Source organism: Sander lucioperca, chromosome 17 (assembly GCF_008315115.2).
Source record: "Sander lucioperca isolate FBNREF2018 chromosome 17, SLUC_FBN_1.2, whole genome shotgun sequence".
Taxonomy (NCBI): Eukaryota; Metazoa; Chordata; class Actinopteri; order Perciformes; family Percidae; genus Sander; species Sander lucioperca.
In genome coordinates this window covers 24,201,654-24,226,008 of record NC_050189.1, presented here as the reverse complement: position 1 = coordinate 24,226,008, position 24,355 = coordinate 24,201,654, and the positions used below count along the sequence as shown (strand labels likewise).

The 24,355-nt window shown below is 43.8% G+C and overlaps 1 protein-coding gene across 1 annotated transcript in view; it reads left to right on the top strand.

Annotated features, from left to right (window-relative positions):
- Positions 1-23,878, top strand: part of adgra3 (adhesion G protein-coupled receptor A3) — a 33,347-nt gene extending 9,469 nt beyond the window's left edge. The window contains exons 3-19 of the mRNA XM_031285006.2: positions 4,347-4,418; positions 9,947-10,018; positions 10,137-10,208; positions 10,332-10,492; positions 11,173-11,386; positions 11,631-11,795; positions 12,356-12,557; positions 13,655-13,804; positions 14,397-14,555; positions 15,077-15,244; positions 15,435-15,642; positions 15,834-16,042; positions 16,316-16,440; positions 20,129-20,252; positions 20,677-20,822; positions 21,261-21,356; positions 22,120-23,878. Of these exons, the coding sequence (XP_031140866.2) occupies positions 4,347-4,418; positions 9,947-10,018; positions 10,137-10,208; positions 10,332-10,492; positions 11,173-11,386; positions 11,631-11,795; positions 12,356-12,557; positions 13,655-13,804; positions 14,397-14,555; positions 15,077-15,244; positions 15,435-15,642; positions 15,834-16,042; positions 16,316-16,440; positions 20,129-20,252; positions 20,677-20,822; positions 21,261-21,356; positions 22,120-23,566 (3,790 nt within the window). The 3' untranslated portion in view covers positions 23,567-23,878. The remainder of the gene's footprint in view (positions 1-4,346; positions 4,419-9,946; positions 10,019-10,136; positions 10,209-10,331; positions 10,493-11,172; positions 11,387-11,630; positions 11,796-12,355; positions 12,558-13,654; positions 13,805-14,396; positions 14,556-15,076; positions 15,245-15,434; positions 15,643-15,833; positions 16,043-16,315; positions 16,441-20,128; positions 20,253-20,676; positions 20,823-21,260; positions 21,357-22,119) is intronic.
- The last annotated feature ends 477 nt before the right edge of the window (positions 23,879-24,355 follow it).

The window sequence follows — 24,355 nt, the reverse complement described above, 5'->3', positions numbered from 1 at the left end:
GATTTATCGCTCTGGAATGGCTTCATGCAGATAAAATAACCAGACCATTAATGGCCGTGCTTTTACCCAAGGCTACAATAACACATGACTGCATTGAAATGGAATTCTAAGGGCATGTTTTCCCTGTCAGTCTTCTGGGTCTGGTTAAAAAGACCAGAGATATAGAAGACATATGAAGCCAAACACATTTAGCCTCGTGGTGTTAGTTCAGATTTAGGTTCAAATATGCCCCCAATCGTCTGATATAATGGATCACTGATGCCCATTGATTTTATTCTTCACAAAAAAAACAAAAAACCTACAGACTTCTGTTTTTCTGGGCCATATTTGCTAGAAAAACCAATAATTTGGCCAACGTCTTCAGACACTTTTTGTCAATTTTGGCATGGAGAATTATGAGAAATACAGCATGTGACTCTACAATTGTTTGATTTTGTACATTATTGGTATAAAGCACCTGCAGCCTTTCGTCCTCTTTTAAATCTTGTGGTCATAATTTGTTGTGTTGTGTTAAATTGTTCTGCATGACTTTTCTTGAGTTGTCCCATTTTTTTAAGACTAGCTTGTTCATAGATTTTCAGTAGAAATCCCTGTTGGCTCTTGCAGTGGATCAGATGTTAGTTTTTTAGAGCTCAGGCCTAGAGCATAAACAGGAGGCTGTGTGTTGAATTTGTAAAAAAGAAAAAGGAGCTTTGATCTTTCTCCACATAGAAAGCCCTAAAGGCACTTATGTGCTTTGTCTGTGAATGGCCAGTCAATTTGGTTGTAAACTCCGTCCTGCCTGCCATATCAATCCACAGGCAAGTTTACCTCCAAAAGCAGCTCCCATTGTGCCTCAGAAACCCCCACCCCACTCCTGTCCACCCTCAACCAGTGAAGCGCGATTGCTAGCTTGCTTTTGTCATTGTAATGAGGCCAAGCCAAGGCCAGAGGTGTCAGCAGTACGGTTCCCAAAAACACTCACTGAATGCTGAAGCCTCTCTCTCACTGAAATGTCCCAATACCCTCTCTCCTACCTTCAATCACACTCAATTTTTCTCCTCAAACTCTCGAGTCTGTTTAAATGAGCAGAGACTCTCCATCTTGCTTTCCACCCCTCCTTTCTCCTGCCGTTGCAGCTTTTTTTTTTGTCCCCAAAGAAACTCTCCCTCATTTGGACTGCCTGTATGCAGTCGTGAAGAGTTAGACAGCAGCTGGCCGTGAGTGCCAGAGAGGGGTAGAGAATTGATTACGCCTATCCGGCACTCTGCATGAAATTGCAAAGTAACTGTGGAGACCGCTGTGTTTGTCGGGGCCAAAGGTGCCCCTGCTTGGAAATAAGCCACACAGAATCCCCATTATCACTCTCCTGCTCATAGAAATAGGAGCCAAGCTAGGCGACCATCACATGTTAATTCCTTGCTAAATCCGCTGCTGTGGAGGAACGCTTATTGTGGAAAGCAGAGCAAGGATAACGGCTCTAGTGTGCAGTGTTTCCTGAATAAGTGATTGTTGTCTATTCATGGATGGCACAATACTTGTGAAAGTAACTACGTAAGCAAGTGACGCATAAATATAAAGTTACTTTGAAATGGATATTGCAATACTGCTTTTACCAAGTGCACCTTTTTGAAAGGACATTGTTGACAAAGCTCTAATTTGCTTAACCAGTTGGATTAAAGCGAGGCTATGTCACTGTTTCAAACGCAATCTTCTTTTTACAAATGAAAAGTTTAAGTCATAAGCAAAATGCACCCAAGCACAATTCTATACACTCAGTAATGTTATTGCTACAGCCTTACTTGGTCTGGTATGACCAGAAGTTCAGGTGGCTAATGTTAGCTAATGTTTGCAAACCCAATGTAGATATTTCTGTGTAGCTGACAATAGTGAGTTAGTTATCTGACTTAATGTCTCTTTTCCACTTGTACTACCATTACACTATGTTTTACCATCACTAAAAGTTGCATAGTCTCGCTTTAAAGCAGCGGCCACTGTGTCCACAAGTGACAATTACGGGATAATGGTAAATGCTAAAACGTAGTAGCTAAATCAGTAGCACAAGTACAAGTCGTAATGAAATTAGCATACTGCCAAAGTAATGTGAGTAACACGTGTGCTAATATTAGTCAAAAGCTACAGCCCATACCAGACAATGGAAGGCTGTTGCAGCAGAATTCCTGAGCGTATTTATTTCTTCTACAATTAATGTTTTATTAGTAACAGAAAGTTTGTTTAGTACTACTAGATGTTGCATGGTCTCGCTTTGAGATGGACTTTTTCAGTGAGTTTGTACAGTAAAGGGACATTTTGTTATGTTTTTTTGTAGTTCTTGTGATCTATTAACAAAGGAGCCATCCATCATTCTTTGCAACTTGAGGCTTGTTTAACCCAGTTAAGTTCTCCTCAGAGAGAATGTCAACGTCATGCCAGGAACCCTCCGTAACCATCCACCAGAAAATGATGCCAAAAACAAACTTGAAAGAACTCCAGTTCATTTTAACTCCATGTCACATGTTTTAATTTTATTATAAGTAACACCTTTGAAAGACCGTATGTGTGCCCTTCGAAATGGCAGCAGCTGCAAACCACCCTTTGGTTTGGGGCCAGTTCAAGAACAGTTCTGGAACACACGGAGAAATATTCCGCCAGCTATTTCAATATGAGCATGTCGAGAAAACCTGGCATTTTTTCTCTGCAAATAGATTTAAAAGGTGCCAGGTCATGTGTGGTCAGCGGTTGTTGGAATCTGAAGTGCAGTTATGGATGGTTAAACATGGACTGGTTCACTCTCATTTGATCATTTTATCCAAAGTATTTGAGTTTCAGAGAGCTAGTGTTCTTTTTTTTGTAATATTGCAGGTTTTCCAGCATGACTATGATAGCTGATCTGTGAAGACAACTTGCAGATATCATTCAGTAACTCTGTCCTTTAGTTATCCTTCTTAATATCGCAACCTTAAAAGCCACAAAACTTCATTCACTTTTTGTTTGTTTTAGCTTTAATAAAATGACAATAAAACTTTGAATACAGTAAATGTAATTCTCACGTTTTAAGAACAGAAATTTGTATATGTCAAAATATTCACAGTATCAATAGTGACATTGTTCTTTATTTGTTTGTAACCTAATTTTGTGGTTTGCACATCTGACCACCAGTGAGCCAATGTGGAGCAGAAGAGCTTTTCTCTGGACTCATCAGTCAGTTACATTCATAACTTGGATCGGGTGGCTGATGTTGTTTGTTGCTTTCCTTCAACTCCAACAACTGCAACTCCAAGCAAAGTTTACATGAAAGTAAATTAGCTTCAAATTAGTAGACTCAACATGGCGGTTTTGTGCATTCAATACACACGGCAAAAATGGTCTCTCACTAGCTATAAAGTTCTTGCAAGGATGTTTTTGATTTCTTTGTCGTGCTTGCCCATTTTTCTCTCAACACACTGCACAGAGAAGCCAGCTCTGCTAGCTCACATCAAAAGCTTTAACAAGCAACAGCTTCTTCTTTTTTTTTTTTGTCTATGACTTATCTATGGCCACCTACCCACCTTCAGATGACAGATCCTCCACATCAAAAGAGCAGAGTTACCCAGAGGTCCTTTGTGTGGGTTCAGGTGGCGACTAGAAAGCCTCCTGAACCTCCGCTGTAATGAGTGACTAGGGCAGTGCCAGCGCAGGTGAGCGCCGCAAGAATTCTATGACCACAAGCCTTTGAACCTCAGGGGAGGGAGGTCTGTGTGTCTCTGTGGTGGTGGGGGGGGCGTGGGGGGGGCTGTTTAGTAATGATCACCGGGTGTTCATTTGGATAGAAAAACAAATGCATGTACATGCAAGATAGACTTTTTAAGTATATTTAAGGATCCGTCTGCAGACTACCGAACCTTTTGTCTGGTAATATTTCCAATAAGGCCAACCTACATTTTATTGTAGGCCCAGTTTAATACGCAACTTAATTTTTATACAATTGAATACAAATGTTGCGATGTAGAAGGGGGTCCCTGCTCCGTCTCTCTTTCAGTTAAGGGGTCCTTGGCTTAAAACACATTCAAGACCCCTGGTTTATAAAATGTCATTCAAAAAATGTTAACATAAGTACCCAGATGACCAACATACCAAAAACACAAAGATATTTAGTTGTGTGTAACTGTGGTGGGGCGGCAAGTAAGCCAGAACATGTTCACATTTGAGAAGCTGAAACAAGTTAATATTTCCCACGTTTTCTTATTATATAAATTCTTTAAATGATTAATTCATTAGCAACGTGTTTGCGGATTCATTTTCTCTTTGATGATGGACTAATCCCTGCAGATATGCTATTTTGTTGTTTGAATTGCTCATGAAAGTTTTTTTATTTTTTCTTCCCACAGGGACCTGCGGAGTAACGTGATCAGTCGTATTGAACCAGGCTCTTTCCTTGGATTGCCAACACTCAAAAGACTGTGAGTAGTGGTGGAGCTTCTGCCTCACTGTCTCTTTAATGTGGTTTCTGCAAGTGTGTGTGCTACATTCACTTATTTAGCCCCTCTGGGATTTCACTAAGGTGTTCATTTATTATCGCAACCAAAAGATCTAAATTCCAGCGTTGTTAAAGGTAAAATATGTTGCGGTTCCAAAGCTTTTACAAATTCCTGAACAGTCAATGTAGTGTCTGGGTTGTGCAGGCTCTATGTGTTATTGTTTTAATAGTATTTAGTCCGAGACTGCTTTCAGCAATGACGCAATCATATATTGTACTGTATTTGCAGCCGTTGTTTTGTATCTATCTATGCAATGTGGTGTGCGTGTTCGAGTGTATCCAGTGTCCATAAGGGAGCATGGTCAAGCAGCAGGCTATTTCTACTGCCTTGTTTTCCCTGGCCCAATGCCAGAGACCACTGCAGACAGCATGAGGCCTTATATACTTTCACACACTACAGGAAAACAAGCTGGATATATAAACGTGTGTGGTGTCTATGAATGTCATGTGACTATAATTTTGATATGCAGGGGAAAAAGGAATACGGTCCATCTGGGATATGTGGTGTGTAAGTATGGGAGGTCAGAAACTGTGCGTATGTGTGTGAGAGACACACAGCATGAATTGGAATCATCCGACAGTACCCAGCCGCTGCCAACACAAACTTGAGCTTGGCTGCTGCTGCGGAGCAATAAGAGCGAGACAGGAAGGCAGTCAGCTCCTTGGCTCAGACCTGGACTCATTTCCCCTCCCCTCATCATCATTGCATATTTATCCCACACTGATGGATTCATGCATGCCTATATGTCTTCTGCATATTAAAATCTTCACCCCCACAGACAAGTTATTCTTAAAGACTTACTCCTTATCCCCACAGAGTGATCTGCAACCTCGCCTGGATTTGTTTGTTCCATAGTACAGTTTTGGTTTGGCCTGAGGGTAACAAAGTTTAATTGGCCCCACCGCCCGCCTCAGTTAATTTCAAAGGGTAGTTGTCACTCACTTGACTGTGAAAGGGAGGGAGCATAGAATAGATGAGCCAATGAGGAGAGGATGAAGTAGTGGCGGACCCTGGGAATGTAAACACAGAAGCCCTACATCAAAGGTTGGGGTTGGCATCCACCGCTACACATCCACCCTACTTTCCCCCCCAGTTTTGGAAAATTGCAGCAGAGTTTAATGGCAGCAAGAAGTACTTAAAAATAGAATTTTACCAGTTTTTATATCACATTTATTTGACCTACATTTGGCAGATGCTTCTCTACATTTCTTTGTGTCCTTATTTTTGACTCTGCTCTAGCCAGTCTTTGAAATATCCACCAGTTTGGGAATGGTCCGAGCAACCTTCAAGCAGGGGTTGTTTAGTTGGCTTTCTTCTGAGCTACCTGAGCAGCGTTCAGGTCCCTGTTAAGTATACATTTATATCATTGTTAATTTAAACCAAAACAATGCTGAAAAACAAACTCTTCCCTGAATTTATGAAATAACAAAAATATTGTCCACGTCAAGTTTAAACCAGGTCTACACTGGCATGTAGAAAACGCTCCACTTGCACTCTTAGGACAGGACTTATGTCTGATCTAAAAGTAGTCAGCTGGTCCCAGTCTGTCTGGGCTTCTTTATTCGTGCTCTGAGCTCGGATGTAAGGTGTACTGTTGGTTACACGCTTGGCAAAAGACAAGTGTATCCCTTACTTCACTTTAAGGTCGAGGCACACCGACCAGAAGGCCGACCCTCGGCAGAAAAGGCAGTTGGACTGATCAGTCTCCCCGAGTTGGTCAAAAAAGTGCCTCGGAACACACCAAAGTGACGACACGAGATGTAATACGTCTCCATAACAGCAGGCGGCGCTAATCTGTATTGTCGCCCAAAAATGAAAACCGGCAGCTGATTGGACGAACACGTTACGTGGGTCTGGTTTCTCCGGAAATTCAAAGACAGACTGTCATCGCTTGTTCAGAATACGATCTCATATTTTATTAAAATGGTTCACAAAACATTTTAAGCGAGAAATAGGCCATGCAGTTGCTGAATCTGTCTTCATTTCAGATCAACAAAGATTTTGAGAGACTCTAGTCACGCTCATTCCGCTCCCCGTTTCCGGGTTAGTACTCTACCAATCAGATGGGTCATTTGAGTCCGACTGCCGGCAGTGCCCGCCTTCCGATTCAACATGTCAAATCGGCCAAAATGAAGGCCGACGACGGCAGGGAACACACCGAACAGACTCGAGTCACTGACCTCGCCAGACTGTCCAACGGCCGATTATCGGCTTTGTGTGTCTGGACCTTTTACACACAGTTCAAACACATTTTCCACACATGCAAATACCGTATATTCAAACGCCCCTGTCACTCACAATGTTCAACACTATTTGTAACACTAACCCTATGGATTCCTCTGGCCTGAGCCCTCTTTACTCTACATTTCGCTAACAGCTGAACAGTCTTGAGCCTAATCACATTGGGCTATTTTTTCTTCTGTTCATTCACAGCAACTGAAACACTGCACTGAGACAGTCCTCCGTGCTGTTAACAGGCCACATGCCTGTGGTTGAAAGACACATTTGAGATTAGTCTTTCGTAATGAATACCAGTCGTCCAGTAAAAGTAGAAGGAGAGTAGAGACTTGATTCATTAATAGGTACACAGCCAGACTAGAAAAATCTGCTTTATATGCATTAAAGGTGCACTATGAGTTCCTGCATGGTTTCATCGCGATTTCATTTGTGTCTCAAATCGTCGGCATCTCTCCTTGATCCACTAGCTGCCTGGCCCCTGAATACACTGTGAAAAAGCCCGGTCTCGGGAGACAACACAGGGGTCGTACATGTCAAACCTACACTAGGGGCACAGGCTGTGCACCAAAATACAACAAACCACGTTCCAGCCAATCACCGACAAGATAGTTGGGAGAGGGGGTGGGGGTTAGTGCATCTTTTTCACTGAAATTAAGGCTGCTGCTCTAAAAGCACCCCCTCCCCCAACCATCTTGTCGGTGATTGGCTGTGTTGTCTCCCGAGACCGGGCTTTTTCACAGTGTATTCAGGGGGCAGGCAGCTAGTGGATGAAGGAGAGATGCCTACGATTTGAGACAAAAATGAAATCGTGCTGAAACCATGCAGGAACTCATAGTGCCCCTTTAAGTACGTTCATAACGATTCCTAACACAGTAAAAGTGAGTTAAAATAATAGTATTCACCCTCTTGTCTTAAGTCCCTTGATGTAGCTGTAACTCTAGGATTTGAACCCAGGCGATCAAGTGAGATGAAAGTATGCCTAAAGCTAGGGGAGCCCCCCCCTCCATCCTGTGTAATTCTTCCTCTGACACACAATGCAGGCACAAATTGGCAAGACTGCAAAAGGCGGCTTTTTCTTCTCTCCCAAGTGGAACTAATAACCTCACACAGTAAATTCCCCAGCTGGTACCTTAAGGACCAACACCAATAATAACATAAATGTTCGGATGTTAGCATATGCCTGACAGTTATAGCTTTCCTCGAGCACCTCAGGATACAGTTTAGCTGTCGGGTTGACGTAATATTGTGTCTCTTCTCCCAGGCTCTTGTTCCTTTTACTTGGCACTTTGTCAGTGATTTGGATCATTCACAGAAGGATATGCGTTCCAGCTGTTGTAAAGGTGCTGTGACTTTGAACCTTTGAGTCACTGTGACTGGTTTCTTTTGATTCAATTTTATTTATAGTATCAAATCATAACAAGAGTTATCTCAAGACACTTTACAGATAGAGTAAACACACATAGAGGACACTACAGAGTAGGTCTAGAACACACTTTTTCTGGGAAGTTAAAGAGCCTAAAGTTCGATTGTTGGATAATGTTAATGTTAGACAACTCATCAAAGCTATTTATGTTTAGCTTTTAGCAGTGTTAAAGCTGCACTAATATTTTTTCATTTCAAAATATCACATTTTTACCACTTATTTCTTATCTTGTTAATTATAAGAGTTCAAAAGTACAGTATTATAGTAGTATAGTAACACTTTTACTATAAATGTTGTTTAAATGATAAAGAAAATGAGCTCCATATTTCTCTACTGTCCTTTTTATTGTGAACAGCGTGATGCTGCGTTTAGTAAGATAAAAACAGGTATTGATTTTGAAAATATGGATGATGCTCTCACTGACTCAGACTGAGATGGCCGTTTACATGTAAAACATATAAATTAGCCAGTTATCTGGGAGAAGAGAAAAAAAGCTCTTTACCAAGATGATCTGTAGATATTTTGTGCGTGATGGTTTGTGTACCGTTTTTTCCTACTTCTATTATCCATGTATTTCTCCACATGATTTGCGTATGTGAGACCGGAAGACAGTGGTGTCTTGTAATCCCATATGGGATGGGCCAAATGTTTGGCATGACACAGAAATAAAACAAACCTAAAAAAAAAACCAACTAAACCAAGGGGCCATCCACACGGAAACGCTTTTTGTTGTAAACGCACACGTTTTGCATCGTTTTGGCCGATCGTCCAAACGAATCCTGTAAACGCACTGCCTGAAGACGCACTTTTTTGAAACCTGGTCCCAGGGTGAAAAAATTAGAACACGGCGCCCTTGCGTCTTCGTTTGGACGGCGAAGCCACATACTTGCGTATCGATGATGTCATCGCCACACCCCTCGACCTCTAGCCTTCAACCTCTTCTTCTTCTTCTACTATCTGTTTGTATACAGCGCGCAAGCTTTATGCACATGCTCCGCCTTCTTTGGTGAATTTCTGTAGCAGAAAAGGCGGGGGGGGGGGATTGTTTTGGTACGTGTGGACGTGGCCTAAAACATAAAGAATAACTTGATTGTGACACCCATGCATTTTGGCGTATGGGCGGGGTGGGGTGTGTGTTTGGAGGTTCCCTTCCCACAGGTAGATACCCCTGTATCAGATGATGGTGTGCTATAGAATATTTCCTCTTCGCAGCTACTTCCAAGTGTTTGCACACTGAGTGTAATTCCCAGAGGCAGGATCAGTCTTTTTCCGTGTTCGGCAGTGGACTCACGTTTGATTCTTTCTGAGAGGCGCCAGCAGTCTCGTACGCTTCCATCTGATGTTTGCCAGAGACATCATGTCAGGTCACATCCAGAGGAGAAACACACACTTTTGACGTTTTTGACATTAATCATCGGCGATTAATCATCTCCCAGAGTGTTCCTCTGCCTTTGATGTGTAGGTTCCCCCGGAGGCCCACACAGACACATAATCTAAAATCACCTTGAACGTTGTAAACCTGTCAGCTGAAGTTTTGGGCTTGTTGCCTCAACCTGTCTGTATTAAAAACTTGGCTCTTTTTTTTAATGCTTTATCTCTGCGACATTTTCCTGTTTATCAGTTTTTTCTCATGATACACTCGGACTAATCTAAAATTATCTTGTTGGAAAACATTCCCGGCCGTATTGCATCGAATTAATTGGTTGTCTCTTAGACTATTGAAGCTGTCGTGTTGTGTTATTTTTCAAATGTGGAAGAAATAAGCCTAAAACTATTTTTTTTGCTACAGGGACTTGTCCAACAACAGCATCGGCTGTCTCAACGTAGACATCTTCAAGGGCCTCACCAGTTTGATCAGACTGTAAGTCGTTAGTACTTTTACGAATATATAAATTGTGTGCTACAACAGACATTTATATAATCATGTGTTTGTAATAGACTGGGGTAAATGATCAGTGTTTTATAATTTTCCTTCGCAGAAACCTTTCAGGGAACATGTTCTCTTCATTGGCTCAGGGGACCTTTGACAGCTTGGTGTCTCTGAAGTCCTTGTGAGTAGGATACGAAGCATGTTGCTGTGTACTTAAAATCGCATGCAAGCATCGACGTGTGACTGGGACGTCTGTAAGATATGCAAGATGTGTCGTAAGATACGTGTTTCTATACATCCACAGGGAGTTTCAGACGCCGTACCTGCTGTGTGACTGCAACCTCCTGTGGCTGCTGCGCTGGATCAAAGACAGGAACATCGCGGTCAAGAACACCAAGTGCGCCTTCCCCCAGTCTCTCCAGGGCCAGCTCATTACCTCCATCAGGCCGGAGCTCCTCACCTGCGGTAGGGGCACGCACGCACGCACACACACACACACACACACACACACACACACACACACACACACACACACACACACACACACACACACACACACACACACACACACACACACACACACACACACACACACACACACACACACACACACCTGAGCTACACAGAAACAAAGATTTGACACCGCAGAAAGGTGTCACCCTAAAATAGTAGCTGTTGTAACTCTGAAACTGAATCATTTGTCATTTCAGTGACACTATCTGATGTGTTATTTGTCCAGTCTCAGACATTTTGAAAGGTTGAAATAAGTCATGTTGAGTTGTGACATAGATTATGAGGCGGTGTTTGGGAAGCAGGGGCTTGTGCAATGACACAGGAGATAAGAAAAGGCCTGCCCAGGCCAGTGCTGCCTGTGTTTGTACTTGCTCATGTCTTATCAGTTTGGCACTCATCACATTGAGGGATTATGTAATACATGGCACAGATCTCGCAGGAGCCGTGACCTGATATGAATGACAAATTACCCAGAATTCAGGGCACTGTTTTTAGTTTCCCTGTGTTCAGAAAGAGAAACACAAAGGCAGTGTGTCCAGAGCGAATGGAATTGAAAATGATTTGTGAGAAATACGAACCAAGTTACGATTGACTACCTGAGTCTCTTGCTAACTTTTGTCTGGTTTCCCCAGATGCTCCACTCGAGCTGCCCTCCTTCCAGCTGACTCCGTCCCAGCGTCAGGTGGTCTTTCAGGGGGACAGCCTGCCCTTCCAGTGTCAGGCCTCCTTTGTGGCCGAGGACATGCAGGTGCTGTGGTACCAGAATGGCCGAATAGTAAAAGCCGACGCCGCCCAAGGCATCTTCATTGAAAAGCGCATGGTGCAGAACTGCTCTCTCATTGCTAGGTATGGAAATATACATTCATGTTTATGCTAACTGAAGGTGGTGAGTGTGCTGCCTGTAATCGCTGCCATTATATGAGGAAAACAAATCATTGACACTATGTTCCATGGTACTATCAGCATTTTTCGTTTTTATTCTATAGAAAGCCTTTAGCTTTGTCACAGCTGGATTTCCCTTTAGGCTGGCAGGTGTGCCATGATATCTGATTTTTTTTCTTCTGATTTCTCCTTCATTGTTTCCCATCAGTGCGTTGACCATCTCAAACATCCAGCCCGGTTTTACTGGGAACTGGGAGTGCCGGGTCCGGACAAGCAGAGGCAACACCACCAGGACTGTCCACATAGTGGTGTTGGAGAGTTCTGCTCAGTACTGTGCTCCTGATCGCGTCTCCAACAACAAAGGAGAGTTCAAGTGAGTGCACACCCACACATAAGCAGACACAGAGCTACTCACTTCTGCTAGTGTCATTGAGAATCGAGTGCACCTCTATCTGATGTAAAAGCCAGATTTTTATATTAAATTTGATGTGATTAGAGAGCTGTGTTTTGCCTAGGTTTACTGTGTTTAAAAGCTGGTTATTTTGGCTTTAAATGCCTTAATGGGCATTTCAGAAACTAAATTACAAAAGCAAACAGTAGCTTTATTCATAATAATAGTATTATTATATAATTAGAATTAAATTGAATACTTAAATGTATACACAGATCCACTCTCACAAAGGGAGTATTTTACTATTAACCAATATATTTAGAGTGTTAATTGTATAGCATGCTGTCAAGTCAAGCACTGTGGCCCCCCCTTGTGGTTAAACATATGAATTACTTCCAGGCTTGAGCCATAATCATTGCTCATTACTCTGTTGCTATTGATGGCACACACATTACAAAAAGTAAGGAGAGAACAAGGACGTTGCATACATCAGTATCTGAGGAACGGAAACAGCAGGACTGTGTTTATTTGGCTCCTTCCAGGTGGCCGCGCACCCTGGCAGGGATCCGAGCCTACCTCCCCTGCAACAGACTGGCATCCAGCCCTGGCACCTACTCGGGCAGCTCGGGGGAAGAGCAGCGGGCGTGGCGTTACTGTGATCGCAAGGGGCTGTGGGCGGAGGATGACTACTCCCACTGCCAGTTCCAAAAAGATGTCACGAGATTTCTATACGTCATCAACCAGGTCTGTATCTGGTTAATGAGACTCCGCTATTGTTATAAACCCTTAATCACCGTCCTTTCTTACTCAGTTCTTCAATATTGTTGACGCACATTTCTTCTTTGGTTGGTAACGTACGCCTGGTTCCGGTGTAGATTAGGGTCGCACGATATTGACAAAATGTGATATTGCGATATCGATATTAATTTCGATATTTTTAAACATATGTAAAATTACAAAAGTTATGGGAAAACGCATCAAAATAGATTCATAACAAATAAAACAAGTTTTCTTACAACACAAGGTTTATTTCAACTGACAGTCATATTGGACTGGTCCAACATGAATAAATAAATAAGGACCATGTCTACAGAACAGGACATGTTTTACTGGTTGGACAGTATAAAATATATAAATAAAGAGAACAGGACACTTTTTCTTTCGCTTCTCTGATTCGTTCCGTTTAGTTATCTCTATTTCTTCACTTACACTGTCACTCTGTCGAAATATGCACACACGTGGTATGCTCCATAGGGTTTGTCACGTACTGGACCCGTGCACTGACGTGTACTAACATGTGCAAGTGGCACGGTAACTGGCCAATGAAACATGATCATTATAGCGTTTCAAGCGGGCTCTACATCGAACACAACTAAGCCACACAGCCAGCGGACGGGACGCAGCGCTCCACAATATAAACAAAATATTGCAACGATATATCATGCACCCCTAGTGTAGATGGCGTTCTTCATAACAACCTATTGTCCAAAATCTGAACATTCAAGTTGGATATGTCAGTGCGTTTATTTTAAATAATAAAAAAAACTCATCAAACAAAATAACAATTCTCCTTTCCATCTTACCACGTTGACACCATACCACGTGACCACGGTCAAAGAAAACTGTGACCTCACTGTGCGCAACGCAGCTGAAGCAGTTAGTCCACATTTAAATAAACCTTTGCTACCCCCAGCGTCACACACTGGTTGCCAATGAAATGGCTCCAACAAATATGAATTCACTCTTCTGAGTTCATCTTATCCTACCTGCGTGTGTCTCTTTGCTTGGACCATTTCAAGTCCGATACAAACGTATTCTCTCTGTCTGTCTCTTTGTGCTAGATGCCTCTGAATGAGAGCAACGTGGTGGCCAGGGCTCGCCGCCTGTTGGTGTACACTATCGATGCTGCAAACTTCTCAGACAAGATGGACATCATCTTCGTGGCTGAGATGATTGAGAAGTTTGGCAAGTTTGTTGAGAAGTTTAAAGATGTAAGTACTTTGGTGGCTGCTCTTATGTCTGAGAACTTATTTACAAGGGTGGGTTAACAGTAGAATGCGTTGCACGGTGGATTCCTTTCAAGGACAAATAGATTGATGTCCAACAGCTGTTTGTTGTCATGTTGTTTAATGAGAAAGGATGTCTTGTCACAACTTTCAGCACAGCTGTAGGCCAACAAAAAGAAAAGTTTTCCAAGTAAAGAAGCTCCTAGCATGTTACTGCTGTAGGCGAGGAGCAATATAGTTTTAAAGCATGTAAAAAGTTTCGTTGGGCAACACCGTGCTTGAAATTTGTTTCCAATAGTCACTTAGCTATGAGTCAAGTCTCTCCCTCAAATGTGTTTAGGGCTGTTTTGATACAAACAATATTCTGGCTAAACGTATACACATCTTAATTTTCCATTCCAATAATTTAGAATATAAGCCGTTGAGCTGCTGCTACATGTAGTAAGTCAACATTTTAGGGTCACAGAAGTTATAATTACCACTTTTCCTTAGCCAGTGCCATGAATTTCCTAGCTGTTGCGATGTGAATGCATCAATGTGTGTATTCACTCATGTCAACATTCTTCTGGTCTCCAAGCTGGGTGAGGTGATGGTAAGCATGGCCAGTAACCTGATGCTGGCCGACGAGAGGGTGCTCTGGATGGCTCAGCGTGAAGCCATGGCCTGCTCCCGCATCATCGCCTGCCTCCAGAAGATCGCTGTCTACCGTCTGGCCACGGCACAGGTCTTCTCCCTGGTTAGTCAACAGCACTTTGGGCCCTATTTTTTTGGCGGTGCAAGGAGCACTCAGATGGTTTTGTATTTTCCTGACCACTCCACACACAAAGTCCCAAGCCGGCAGCTACACTCATTGTGCAAATTAAATAACAACACTACACCATCTGCCTTTAGCTATAGATTTGTGGTGCTGTATGTGAACTTCAAGCCACTATGCACCATCTAGAAAAAACATTTGTTGAGCTGCTGTTGTCATGTTTCCCTGTGTTTGGCGAAGCTGTTTTCAGAGTGATGAGACCAGTGATTTGACTGGCTGACCGTGTATCTATAAATCACTCCACCCACTGAAATCTATTCCACTTGACCCAGCCTTTTTGCACTTTGCGCTGCTGCACCTACATTAAACAAAATAGCAGGTGCGCTTGGAGACGCACTTTGCACTTGTGGTTGCACGATTGAAATAGGACCTCTATGTCATGTTGCACAACACAATGTTTAAATGAATTGAGTAAAACGTCACTATTCCTGTTGTCCTTCCAGACATCCCCCAACATAGCACTGGAGGCTCACGTTGTCAGGGCCAACGACTGGAATGGCATGGCCTGCATTTTGTTCCAGAGGCCCAGCCCAGAGCGCACACCCGGACAGGACCGCCAGCTCACCTTCAAATGCAACACAACCAGCTCCTTCTCCAGCATCCTTCACAAGGTCAGCTCCTTTCAGAGATAATTCCCATTTGTCAGCAGGTTGTTTTGGGCGAGGTTTCATTGTGGGGTTTGGTTTTGATTGCAGCAGGCACGATCCTCAAATGCTTAACTTAAACAAAACAATATATCTATTGTACAAAAATAATGAAATGATTAGATTTTTACTTGAATGCATTTTTTCGTCCCTACAGAGTACCATTGTGGAGGCTTCCCTGCAGCTACCTCAGTCTCTCTTCAGCCTGGCTGCAGTCCCGGGGCAGGCAGAGGACACGGTCTACAAGCTCCATCTACTGGGCCTCCGCAACGGCAAGTTTTTTCCCTCTACCAGCAACTCCTCCCAACTGGCTGATGGTGGCAAGAGGAGGAGTGTTGCCACCCCTGTCATCATGGCCAAGATAGGTAAGTCATAATGTTTCGGTGTAGTCGTAAGTGTTTAATATGTTTGGGCTTTTACAGCGAGGAGAAATCTGAAAATATTCTGGCACAAAACAGTGACACACAAAGCAACCAAAACTTGACAGCACGACAAGAACCAAATAGCCAAATAGGTGTCATTTCTGATCCCCCCCCCCGTCTGTGTTTTCCATTAGACGGCATGTCCGTTCGTCTCCTGAGGACGCCCGTTAACATCACCCTGCGGCGGTTCGCCCGTGGCTCAGATGCTGTGTCCGCCTGCTGGAACCTGAGCCTGGTGGGAGGCCACGGAGGATGGCAGAGCGACGGCTGCCGCATCATGGGCCATCATGACAACTTCACCACCATATCCTGCAACTCTCTGGGCAACTACGGCCTGCTGATGGTAGGTTGGGTTATTCCTCATGTTCATTGTATGGCATAGGCAAATTTGGCATTTGTGTGGGGATGTCTTTCCAGTGATCAACATCAGGAAAGATGGCCTATATCCTGCCATTAGTTTTGTAATGTAAAGCACTTTTTTTTTTTTTTTTTTTAAATTGCCATTGGCACTTTGTAGTTGTCTATAAGCATCATAATTCTTTAGTTATGCCATGTAGTGACATGAAGTAACAATATTACTTAAAACTGAGGATGTGTCCCCTCATCTGTCATGCAGGACCTCAGCAGTGTGGAGTATTTATCTCCAAGCATCCAGCCTCTGCACCCAGTCATCTACGCCACTACTATCATCCTACTTATCTGCCTGCTCACCATTATCATCAGCTACATCTACCATCACAGGTAATTCATTTGCTGTACTGTAATTAAAGGGTCTTTGATGTTTTTTAGGCCAAAGGTCCCTTAACTGAAAGAGAGATGGAGCAGGGACCCCCTACTACATATATTGTATAAAATGAAGTTGCATAATAAACTGGGCCTGCAATAACATGTAGGATGGCCTTAAGCCTTTATACATAACTTTTTTGCACAGAATACTACGTTATTAAAATAGCCTAATCAGGGGCGTAGCAAGCTTTTCAAAAGTGAGGGGGATGGATGTGATTTGTTTATTAACAATAAAAACGATGGATAATCGTACTGTTTGTTAACATGGGCAAACGGAGCATAATCTAATTACGTATGTGCTAATTTGCATAAATAGCACAACAGATCTAAACATTGGGTATAGCCAGGTGAAAATGTCTTGTTGACATATAACAGAAAAAGACTTAATATTAAGGTCTGAATGGAACCATTTAGGCTACCCATGAGCATTAATACATAGAGGCAGGAAGAAGTACTTTAAACCAGCCTTTATTAATTAGCCTATTATTGCAGAGATGGGGTTTGGGGCTAGGTCCGTGGGGTTTCTGGGGGTTCACTTTTTATTTTACCTACCTTTTGTCTTCTGCATTCTCCTTACCCTTGTTCTTCCCTCAGACTCATCCCCCAGAAACAGTCCCACTGACTCAGCCCCAAACCCCATTTCTGCAATAATACTGGTTTAATACACTCAAAAATCAATACTGGTTTAAAGCAATTCTTCCTGCCTCTATGTATTAATGCTCATGGGTAGCCTAAATGGGTTCCATTCAGACCTTTACATTAAGTCTTTTACAGTTATATGTCAACAAGACATTTTCACCTGACTATACCCAATGTTTAGATCTGTTGTGCTATTTATGCAAATTAGCACATACGTAATTATATTATGATCCGTTTATCCGTTTATTATGAATGCTATAACGTAGCTAATGTTACGGAACGTTATACTTCTTACATGGGAAACTACTCGTACGTATTAGCTTTCATTTAACGTTGCTAGTGAAGTTAAAAAGGTGCAGTTACCTCAGATCCTGTAGTTACAACTGATAAACACACCATTTTCTAAATCTCTGCTAACGTTACGCATATAGCTACAGTAACGGCATATAAAAAGAGATAAAAATGCCACCGGACATTAAACTTTACGAACATAAATGGCAAAAAGACAACCTAGCTAACTAGCTAACAGCCTAATGTTAAATGATAGGTTCAGTTAGCTAACGTTGGCTCGGGTTGTATCTACCTAATTACGATAGCAATTTGTACCAGCAGCATTAAAGAGTTAAAGGAGAACTGCGGGCAATTTTTACGTTAATCTTGATCGCTATAAGTATGTGAGTACTGTCGATAGCAAAAAAAACGAGCCGAATCGGTGCTAGCTAACTGGAGCTGTTGCAGCTAATGCCGAGAGCTCCCGTTAGCTAAAACGGCAGTTTTGGGGGCATATCATAAAGAGTGCCTTTGTGCCTCTTAACAGACACAAAATGTAATTAAAATGTCTGTGCAACATGAACAGGGCCCTTACATGACAACAAGATGCGTTTTCAACTCAGACATTGTTTAAATTCACCTACCCTGTTAGCTGCGAGCTGCTGTCTGGGATGAGTGAGTGTGTTCAGCCAGGCTTCGGTAATAATCATCAAGCAGCAGTTCCCTGTGTATTTGTAGCATATATATCCATTTTGTGTGCGATCCATCTGGCGTTGGTGAATAGTAGTCTCTGCAGTGGCGAACTGTGTGTTAGTTGCCTTAGCCAGGTTAGCAGGGCCGACCGGCATCCTTCTAATTCCTCCCCGCCTTCCTCACCTGCCGCGGCCGACAACAATCCACGGGCGCCCGCTGGTCTGGTGGATGTCCTCCAGAGGACAGTTCATGCTTTCGCGGCGAAAAAAGTTTATTTCCCCCTCAAAAATAGGTAATTGAGCACTGTAGTGGTTATGATCATATCAGTGACTATGTAACTACATGGAAACGGGCCACATGATGCCTGTTTCTTGTAAAGTAACAGCGTTACAGAAGGCTTACTGTAGTCTTGCGCTGAAGTCCCGCAGGAATTCTGTTGTAGCAGGAAAAGGTAAACATCAGTGTGCAGATCGGAGCGTGGTGTGAGAAGAGTGAAGAGCGGAGGTGTTCACAAGGGAAGAAGCTTGGAGTAACCTATGGAGCTAGAGCTAGCCTTCAGTAACGCTATTACTGTACAAGAAACAGGCATCATTTGGCCCGTTTCCATGTAGTTACATAGTCACTGATATGATCATAACCACTACAGTGCTCAGTTACCTATTTTTGAGGGGGAAATAAACTTTTTTCGCCGCAAAAATCTTGCCGCGGAAGCATGAACTGTCCTCTGGAGGACATCCACCAGACCAGCGGGCGCCCGTGGATTGTTGTCGGCCGCGGCAGGTGAGGAAGGCGGGGAGGAATTAGAAGGATGCCGGTCGGCCCTGCTAACCTGGCTAAGGTAACTAACACACAGTTCACCACTGCAGAGACTACTATTCACCAACGCCAGATGGATCGCACACAAAATGGATATATATGCTACAAATACACAGGGAACTGCTGCTTGATGATTATTACCGAAGCCTGGCTGAACACTCACTCATCCCAGACGGCAGCTAGCAACAGGGTAGGTGAATTTAAACAATGTCTGAGTTGAAAACGCATCTTGTTGTCATGTAAGGGCCCTGTTCATGTTGCACAGACATTTTAATTGCATTTTGTGTCTGTTAAGAGGCACAAAGGCACTCTTTATGATATGCCCCCAAAACTTCCGTTTTAGCTAAGTGGGAGCTCTCGGCATTAGCTGCAGCAGCTCCAGTTAGCTAGCACCGATTCGGCTCGGTTTTTTTTGCTATCGACAGTACTCACATACTTATAGCGATCAAGATTAACGTAAAAATTGCGAGTTCTCCTCGATGTAGAATGCGGTCTGTTAAGACCGCTGCGAAGTATAACACACCGTTGTCATGAAAAACAGAGCGTTGCTATGGACGCAATTCTGTTCACTCAGGCAATATAATCGCTACACACAGCCTACGACGTAGCTACGGCGGCAGTTCGACGCAAGGCGTTTGTGCAAAACTGTGGAAAAACTGCAGAAAAAGTGTGGGTGTTGAACCCTCTCACCGGGAAAAGTGTGGGTGTTAAAACACCCACATCCCCCACGGGTGCGACGCCCCTGAGCCTAATAATTGTTGGCATTATATTATAAATCATGTTTTATTGTAATCCTTAGGATTAACTGCATCTGTGAATGGCTTTAGTGACTACCTTACCTATAGGCCAGTAAGCAGTGGGGATTTATATTTGCTAATAATGTGTTGGATTCATGTTAAGACTTTAATTTTTGAAAAAAAAACCTAGGGGTCCCCCTGTTGAAGAGCCCCGTTTTAATTGATTCAACTGTATTTATGTTTGTCTGGGACAAATGCATTTTACACTCCATCATAATTACGTTATTGTAAAAGTGTCTTTAGAAACCAATAGTCATCCCGAAAACATAGTCAATATTGCCCAGCGTGGGTGGAGTAAAGATAAAACTGCCACTATCCAGATCAGTTTCAACATAAACAACTGTCCCTGTCCTGATAAGTAAGAAATGCTTGCTCATCAGACTTTTTTTCCATTTTAATCCTGTGATATGTTGTCTCCGTGACCTTAGGTCTGTGCGTGTGAGCCGCAAGTTTTGGCACATGTTGGTCAACCTCTGCTTCCACATCTCCCTCACCTGCGGGGTCTTTGTTGGCGGCATCAATCAAACGCGATATGCAAGCGTGTGCCAAGCAGTGAGTATACACCACCCGCACACCTCCAACACTCGCACACTGCCGTGCTCTCCTGCAAACTTAGTGCTCAGCAGTCAGTCAAAACAAGTGCTTCGGATGTTTTTTTAAAAGGAAAATCTTTTGGAAAAAGTTGCCTTTGGCTTAATTTACTCCGCTCATAAAAAACTTGTGGAAAACCAGTAAAAGACTTATTCATTTTTATTGCAAAAAAATACCTGGATGAAAGATTTTAGCAGGGAACTTTTTGTTTATTTATGTAATCCCCTCAGGCATAAAGATGCATCTCGCAAGATGATTTTTCAACTCCTGCTGACATAAAATGAAATTTAACAACAGATACATTCAATCATTCTAACGTAGGAGATTGATTGCATTTCTTTTGCTGTAGTAAATGTCATGTTTATAATGGTGCAATATCTTCTAGGTGGGCATCTTGCTGCACTATTCCACTCTGGCTACCGCTCTGTGGGTGGGTGTGACTGCACGCAACATTTACAAACAGGTGACACGCAAGGCCAAACGCTATGAAGAGCTGGACGAACCTCCGCCACCACCGCGCCCTATGCTGAGGTACGATGCCACCACTCTTGCATCACAACAAATGCGCGGCAAATATCCTAATCAAACGCTACCAAGGGGATGGGATCTAGTGTTGTTGATTACAGCTTTCTCCCAGTCCTAGCTTGCTGCTGTATTCTACTTCTCACCTTCTGTAAGGGAAGACGTGAACTAACCAGAGTTTAACTTGTGTCGTGCCGTCTGTTTTTTTTGCAAAAGACCTGGATCTGGATAAGCATGCAAGATAAGATAAAATACAAAATCATAGCAGTCTGCTGATATAAACTACACTTAAGTCTCTCACTGTGAGAATGGTGTCATGGTGCCACATGGTGTCAGTGTAGATGCCTTAAAAATAGCATTGGGCCTCTGTGTCCAGTTCACGCCTGCTTGTCATTCTACAAACAGAAAGACTAAAGCAGAACCACCTCTCTGTGCTTTCTACAAAAGGTTCTACTTAATCGGTGGAGGGATACCCATCATTGTCTGCGGGATCACTGCAGCAGCTAACATCAAAAACTACGGCAGCCGGACCAATGCACCATAGTAAGTAGTCCCTGTATAGAAAGCGATTCAAGTTCCTATCCCTCATTATGTGCTCATGGTAATGGCTGTGTCCTTTTATCTGGACAACAGCGTTAAAAATAGAAGCATCCAGGCCCAGGAGATCTTTTACCTTCTGTCCCCGGGAGGAGTCGGCTTTAGTTATCGACCGGCCAGGCTGCGTTGCTTAAGTAAATAATGGATATTTTTATGTGGGTAGGAAGTTTATTCCCTGAAGTTCTGATTATGGAGGCCTATTAATGGTATGTGCATCCAAGCACCAAGCAACGGCTGCCAGTTTACAGCGAGCTCCTCCACCCCCCTTCTACAGTAGCAGCTGTGTAGAGCTGTGCAACGTGGCTGACTAATTGAGAAATCTGGACCCGTATCTGTCTGAAGTCTTTGGAGTTTAATTAATTTCTTGCAAGGAAGATGAATCCAGCCTGTGTTATTAAATGTAATGGGCCACTTACTGTAAAAATGAGACGCAAAAGTTTTTCAGAGTAATTTTAAGTTTGTGAAGTATCTATCTATCTATCTATCTATCTATCTATCTATCTATCTATCTATCTAAGATGAGAGCATGTGGTATTGTTGTAATGAGCACTGCTGGCTTTTAGGAGGCACTATATAATTTAAGTTATTGCTAAAAGATGATTTTGATATAATTGGGGGGGTGAAATCTTAAAGAATATTAAAAGCCACATCTATTACCTGACTGTAAATGAAATGTTTGATTGGTGCTGTCTGTCTCTTCCTCTTCTAGTTGCTGGATGGCATGGGAGCCCAGTATCGGGGCTTTTTATGGCCCAGTGGGATTCATCATCTTCGTGGACTGCATGTACTTCCTCAGCATCCTGCTCCAGTTGCGCCGCCACCCTGAGCGCCGTTACGAGCTCAAGGAGCCGACGGAAGAGCAGCAGCTTCTGGCTCCAGCCAACACGGAGGCCGGGCCAGATGGTCCCAGCAGCCAGTGCCACCCCCTCACTCTCCAGCTCGAGCCCCACGAAGTGTCGTCCTCCATAGTGTCTGCTCCCCACACTGTGCCCCTGTCGGCCTTGGAGAATGAGCACACCTTCGCTGCTCAGCTGATGGGTGCAGCCGGGGCGTTAGGGCTGTATGCGGCCCTCTGGGTGTTTGGGGCCATGGCTGTGTCACAGGACCACCCCTTTGACTTAGCTTTCACCTGCCTGTTTGGGGTGGCCGCACTGGCACTGGGGGCGTTCATGGTGGCGCATCACTGTGTCAACAGGCAGGATATGAGGCGCTATTGGTCCCAGGCCTGTTGCTCTGGGAGACGAGCTTACTCTGCACAGGAGGATGCCCTTCTGCCTCAGCCGGGCGTGGCCATGACATCCACAGCAGGATCTGCAAGCAAGGCAGATGGGGAGTCAACAAGGTGTGGCCAGAGCAGTGCGGACTCTTCTTACACAAATAAGAGCGCCCCAAGCATGCGCAACTCCGCCCACGGCAGCAAGCTGACCAATCTGCACGCAGAGGCAGCCCAGTGTAAGTCGGCCTCGGCACCGGTGACCGCCAACGGCACAGCCGTTTTGGACAACAGCCTGACGGAACATTCACTAGACAATGAAATTAAAATGCACGTCGCGCCAGTTGAGGTGCAGTTCCGCCCGATGAACAACATCAACAATCCGACGGCTGCCACCAACGGACACACGAGCAGGCATCACAAAAACCGAGCACGGGCGCACAGGGCGAGTCGGCTAACTGTGTTGCGAGAGTACGCCTACGACGTCCCCACCAGTGTCGAGGGCAGCGTGCAGAGCGCCCCCCACAGGCGGCACCACCATTATGACGTAGCAGCACGCAATAGCCGACGGGCAGCCTACATGGCCTACAGAGAGCGGCATCAGAGCCAGCTGCAGCAGGACAGCAGTGACAGCGCCAGCCTGCCGCGCCGCTCCCGCCACGCAGATAAAGGAAGTGGCAGCACCCTGGGGAACGGGACAGTGGTCACGGAAGAGACTGAGCAGGTGGCTACTGCTGCTGGGTCAAGCTCCAGTAAAGACTCTTGTCCTGTACCGCAGCCCAGCAGCACAGAACTAGAAAGCCAGCCCAAGTCGTATGGGCTCAACCTCGTCATTCAAAATGGTGGCACACTTAAAGAAAATGGACAAGCAGTGCCTTTAATTAACACAGAGAGTGCAGCTAGTATAAAGACTGGCTTGTGGAAACATGAAACTACTGTGTAGCGACAGTTTCCGTCCCAAAGACTGCATTGTGATATGCTCTCGCCTTTAAACTGTGAAATGTTTTTTTTTTTTTTTTTTTCGATTGTACATTTATTTTATGTACAACCAAATCATTACTGCCACTGAACTATCTTTTGTAGATATGTTTTTGTAAATGGTCTATTTTTATAACTTGTATTCCCAATTTTAAGAGTTCTGTACATGAAACTGCATGGTCTGAGCTGTGGCGCTGTGAGTACCCTTACCCCGGGGATTTATTTCCATTTTCTAGTTTGTCCCAACGATAATAAATCAAAAGTTCCGTTTACCTAATTGAAAGTTTGTATCTTTGTGAGAACACCCACGATCTCCTCTTGGGTCTGTGCAGCCAGTGCAAAGGTGAGTCCGAACTGTTTGTTTCAAGGAATTACTCTTGCTGACAATATAGGACGTGCTGGTAATTGGCTTTTTCACTGACCCTCAGGTGGCCTCAGCTTCCCCTCCTCACAGCGGAGCAGCACTTTAATTGCAACTGGTTGGTGGCTTTGGGCTCTCTAGGTGTTTTCTCCCTGCCTGCTGGCAGATTTGATGATTGCGCAGTACATTCTGGGCTCCTGCTGACTTGATTCCCGGGCTGTGATTGACAGCTGAATCCCAAGACAGCCAGCCGTCATGAGAAGAAAGAATAATGAGAGGAGTGCAGCTTCTTCCTCCTTCACCTGAACTGGAGTCCATTCACAGCTTGACATCACTGTTGGGCAGAGCGCATATAACGGGCACAAAGTATGATTTGACTGCTAAGTATTCTAG